The 5,578-nt window shown below is 36.1% G+C and overlaps 1 protein-coding gene across 2 annotated transcripts; it reads right to left on the reverse strand.

The window, feature by feature from the left end:
- Window positions 1-781: 781 nt before the first annotated feature.
- LOC130711714 (serine/arginine-rich SC35-like splicing factor SCL28) lies at window positions 782-5,238 on the reverse strand. 2 transcript variants are annotated; one of them, XM_057561431.1, is made up of 7 exons: window positions 4,949-5,238; window positions 4,683-4,760; window positions 4,318-4,482; window positions 4,121-4,182; window positions 3,971-4,010; window positions 1,680-1,946; window positions 782-1,104 (listed from the first exon to the last, which is right to left on the reverse strand). In XM_057561431.1, the coding sequence occupies exons 1-7, from the start codon at window positions 5,116-5,118 to the stop codon at window positions 1,095-1,097; spliced, it is 792 nt and encodes a 263-aa protein (XP_057417414.1). In that variant the 5' UTR covers window positions 5,119-5,238; the 3' UTR covers window positions 782-1,094. The 2 variants fall into 2 exon arrangements, with proteins under 2 accessions (XP_057417414.1, XP_057417413.1); XM_057561430.1 differs by having other exon boundaries at window positions 4,121-4,185; window positions 4,949-5,237.
- Between the last annotated feature and the right edge of the window lie 340 nt (window positions 5,239-5,578).

A 5,578-nucleotide genomic window follows, 5' to 3' on the forward strand; every position in this document is an offset into this window, starting at 1 on the left:
AGCTTAAGGGTCTTGGGCTCTCTTAAAAGCATTGCACGTCGAGGGAGTCCCCTCCGACGTCAGTGAAATTTTATTGATGGACGACAAAAGACTCGCCTAAAATCGTTTCCACAATTCATGGCAATGATGAATGAGGTTAAGTGGGTTGACATTAACCTCATGAGACTGCATTTTAAAAGGGCTCGAATTGCAATTTCTGAAATTTGACTCAATTTTCATTCATACATTATAACGTACCAATCATCTGTTTGTCCAAGTAATACATGTTTATTTCACCTTAAGCTAAATCTCAGATTCGAGTCTTATATTCATACTAAACCAATTCCACCAGAATGTGAATTTTCCCATCTTAAACAATTATCTTCAGTTACACCCAAAACCACACATTAAAAGCCACCAAAAAAAATGAAAATGAAATAGAACAAAAAATATGTACAAACAGACCCATATTTTTAATTAATAATATCCAACTCAAATCTAAGTTAACATAGACAAATATACTTGTAATGCATCTTTTTAGAAACCTAATCAATATCATATTATAATTATTAAAAACGCAAAATTGAAAAGGGAAGTGCTGATTAATGCTAAAAAAAGATTACTTGCAAAAATTACCAAGTTCAAAATGATTATATACCCTTTACGAACATTTTAGGCAATGATACTCTAGATTTTAATATTTAAAAATGAAATACTGCACGTCATATTTGAAAATATCACGAATGACTGTAGGAGGCAGGCTAATCAATAGTAAACATTACCGCAGTAATTAATATGGATGTTATCCAAACTTCGAAGTTTCTATAGATAAGTCAAAATATATTTTGAAGTAAACGAAGAAACAACTCATGAACAGTTTAGTTTTCAGAAAACTGATGAAACTGGCCTTACGTAGCACAAAAATGACAAAACACCAAGTGAAGCAACCTTCTAATGAAATTGTCTCCTAAATACTAATATTAACATCATAGATTTTACTTCGCGACATCAGCGCGTTTCAAAATGTAAAAGTTTATCTGCATTCTGCAGCATGTGACCACAGAAAAGCCCAAATTGACCGGTGACCACCACGAAATCACAAGTTTGATGGCAGATCAGCGTGGACTGCAAAAAGAGAAAGAATTAATCAACCGATGATTGTCTATTCAATTTCAATACACTTCAAATGCAAATCCCTGTCAAAGAGTAAATATCATGGTGAAACTAACCATTTGGTTTTCAATAAAATAATATAGGAATTTCAAGGCATTATAACAAAATAAACTTATGCAGAAAATAAAAAACTACAATGTCACAACCCACATGAATTCCTAATGACTTCTGATGTGCAAAGACTGATACAAGACAGTAATTACTAATATACTAACAGTAAACTTTAGCTTAACAAGTCGCTTGGTCTCTAGTTACAAATTTAGTCCGTAAATCTCATCTAAAGCCAGTAGGCAACCAAGGGTATATCCACCATCAAATTTCAGGGGCAAACGCTTGAAAATGAATTGAAATCACATAAATTCTAACTTGCTGATCTTAGAGACAAGCTCAATTGAGCCTCATTTGTACAACTGTTGGACTATTTACCATACTATAATTTGAGAATTTCAACAGCATCATTAACAATCATATTTGAAGAGAAAAAAATTAGGCACAGTAGGGATTCAATAAAAACAGTGAAAATATACCTGTATGACCGCGAACGGGACCTTGAAGGACTGCGATCATCGCGTCTAGGACTCACAGATCTGTTAGGTGCCCGATCCCTCTTTTCATTAGGAGGATCATCACGTCTGGGACTCAGAGATCTGCTAGGTGCCTGATCCCTCTTGTCATTAGGACTCCGACCATTCTCCCTGGGATGAGGGGACCTTCTGTAGTCCTTTCCGCCACTAGGAGAGCGAGACCTAGAATAAGATCTTGATCGCTCAGGAGAATAATAATCATCCCTACCCCTGCCATCCATATATATATACATCAACACATCAGGGTGAGAAAGGCTAAATTGACACAATAAATATTACATATCCTATCCTATATATAATATATAATACATATCAGAACACCAACCAGGAGCATCCAATAAATCACTGAAGATCTGAATAGATACAACTACAAGTCTACAACACACTAAACAGATCATTAAGCACACAACCACTCAAAACGAAATTACACTTTTTGTATTGTGTGAGAACTAATACTTACATCCTTTTAAAATCTAATTAGCCAAAATATGACTTTTTACCTGTACCTTCCCAAAGTTTCTGGACAAATACATGACACTTGGATCCAAACACTGACAGTTATGAATGATGTACTGCATGATCAGCATCTGGGAACTTCATAGCTCTTTGTACCAACTTTTTTAAAAAGACAACGACAACTATCTTTCTTGCACAATGTCATCATAATCTCTCTACCCGTATAAACTTTGGCTTCCATTCTTTGAGGATGATTTTCTTTGGCCAACAGCCAACTATAAGCTTTATATTCTTTCTAAACTGGATAGTATATGCAAAACAAGATATCAAACTAAATAAATCTTTCTCATAGAAATCTTATACGAGGGAATCAAAATAAGAACTTATTTGAACCATTATTCAGCCACAAACCAAATGTAAGCAAAGTACGGAAAGTCCAGGCAACTGGCAGAATAAGGCAAATTTGATATGGGCATTTCTTATGGAGTGTCTTTGATAGAAACGTAAGCAAGAAGCACATCACTTTAAGCCCTCTTTACTCGTTAATCTTTATTAATCCATCTTTAAAGTCTTCCAATTCACTTTATTATCTGCATAAAGAAGACCAGAAGCAGATATCATCCAATTCATTTGAACACATCATAGGAGTGCTGTCAACGCCAAAGGATTGGAAGCCACTCTAATTGTAAGCGAAGCAAACCAGCAAATTATACTCTTCCCAAGAACATATAAATCTATCAACATTGATATTTCATTATATAAATCAGCTCGCCACTTATAGTCCACCTGTACAAAGCAGTTGGCCATATGAAATACTCCAAACGAAAACACTTCCTACTTGGATTCTTAGAAAATGACATTATTTTCTGAAATCCATTCATAAACATCTCAGCACCTAAATAAAAAGATAGGTACCCAACCGTCATTATTGAAGTTAATCTTTAGCGCAAACCTATGTTACCATTTATCAATCATGGATTGCAACATGTAGCAGTCAACCCCACAAACTGCAATACTGAAATTTTAGATATAGGTTTATGTAATTTATGCTATACACATAAATGTTCAGAAAGTGAGAATAAGTTGATCAGAATTCAAGACGCTCATAATTAATAATATAAAGTTATGGGCTTCAAGCTCAAGGAAAAAAGAAGCTGTTTATTAAGAAGTTCAAAACAGAGCCCTTCAAAGCAGCAACCAAGACTCTCAACACCCAAAAAATGATTGAGTTTGAACAAGAAAACCAATGAATAAACATCTGTAATTGAGTATGTGACGAGCAGAGACTGTATAAAGTCAAACGAGAATAAAGTGAAAACAGCAGACTAGCAGAAATAAAGAAACAGAGCATGTAAATAACAGCTGCCAGAATGATGCAAGAAACCATCAGACTTGGCCAGAGACTCTCAGACTTGTCTGGAACAAACGCCAGAGAACAGTCTGCTTGGCAGGAAGGAGGCTATGAAGTTTAAACAAAAACTATTTGCTTGAATGTATTTGTGACCAAGAAAAAGGGTTACGCAAACTTCCTTTTGAAAGAGAGACCCTATCATTCTCCTAAAGATCAATTTGTGACAAGCATAAAAGAGGCCAGAGAGGCCTTTTGGAAACTCTTGCAGTCACACTCGTTAGGCGCAAAGAGTGGCCGCAATCACAACTCAAAAACACAAGCGGTCTATTCTATTTACGACTATGATTCACACATACCACCCAATAAATATGACAATACTAAAAAGTAGAAAATTGCACACTGAAAAAATAAACTATGAAGCTCAAACCTTGAATCATCCCTGGCTGGTGATGGAGACCTAGAGTAGGCTGCAAAAGAAAAGGCACAGTAACATAAGAAACAAGAAATGGTTTTTCAAATAATAGGACATCATTTCATTAGAAATTAGTTTTGAAGCTGAAGTGAATATTGAACTGACAATGATATCGGCGTCTTGGGGGTGATCTTGTTCCAGTCCTCCTTCTACCACCTCCATGTCGACTGCTACAAAAGTTAATAAACAAAAACATCATAAACACGCACAGAAACAGAAGTCAATATCCATGTAAGAAGACAGCACTTATCCCTCATTGCAAAATTGAAAAATAATTAGCAAAACAGACAGTAATCACACACCTTGGACGAGAAGTAACACGCATCTCTTGAGGTGTTTTCCTATTTTCCTCAGCAAACACAATTCTTATTTCACGCCCACCAATGATAGTGTGATTAAGATGATGCTTAGCCTCTGCTGCATCTTCGCCAAAACGATACTTCACAAATCCAAAGCCCCTTGGCTCACTACAAAAGCAATTCAACAACAAATTCTCAATGTCGTGAACACAAAATGCTCGAACCTCAAGAAAGCATTGTAATACTAACTAATGAGCAAACATTAAACCTTGACAGATACTTCATAGAGAAATTGTGCAATACGATAACAGTAGAAGCAATTTACATTAAAATTGATAATTCAAAAAAAAAGTGTAGAATGCAGATACCCAGTGTAGTAATTTTTAGGAAGATAAACATCCTTCACAGGACCGTATCGCTCAAATGGCCCCCTGAGATCTTCAGGCCTGCATAGTATAAATGGAAAACAAAAATCAGCTATGTTAACTGGATAGATCAAAGTGCAATGAAACAGAAACATCAACCAAGCAGTCACAAACCTAATTTCCAAAACAGTTTTCTAACATTGACATTGATGGTTTAGGGAGTAAAGCTTGTATGGAAAGAAACAGTATAGAACGAAAAATGCGTATACCTAGCATCGAGGGGGAGATTGCGAACAAGGAGTCCAGAAGGAAGAGGTGAACGGCGGTCTCTGTATGAGCGGGTGCGATCATCGTCGTAGCGCTTGCGTCCGCGCGGTGGAGGGGTTCTGCTGCGTCGGCGAGGGCTGTAGCTTCTGCTCCGGCTACGGTACCTCCCCATTGCACACCTTGGAGAAACCCTAGAGTTTGAGTGGAAAAATTCAAAACCCTAATCCTCACAACAGAACAGAACAGAACAGAGTCGAATGGAATAGAGCGCTAATTCATAGAGAGGCAAATAATATATAGGATAAAGGATTATTTATTATATACACACTCCAGGAAGTGTTTGATCGCATTTGTGTTAGTGCTGGTATGATCGCAAAAATAATATTAGCTATTTGGGCTAGGCGGATAAAGATATTACTCCAGGAAGTGTTTGCCTCAGTTCGGTCCGGTCCGGTCCGATTTATTTGACCAGCTCGTTCTGGATCAAGTTTAATTATTAGATTGTCAAGAAAGTTTAATTATTAACTTTTTATGTAAAAATATTTTTAAATGATCCTATTTTGTTTAAAAAAAATTACCTAATCTTTGTTTAACATGTGTAAATCATTATTTTCCGATGTATAAAAAAATAT

The sequence above is a fragment of the Lotus japonicus genome, chromosome 4 (genome assembly GCF_012489685.1).
Source record: "Lotus japonicus ecotype B-129 chromosome 4, LjGifu_v1.2".
NCBI classification, from domain to species: domain Eukaryota; kingdom Viridiplantae; phylum Streptophyta; class Magnoliopsida; order Fabales; family Fabaceae; genus Lotus; species Lotus japonicus.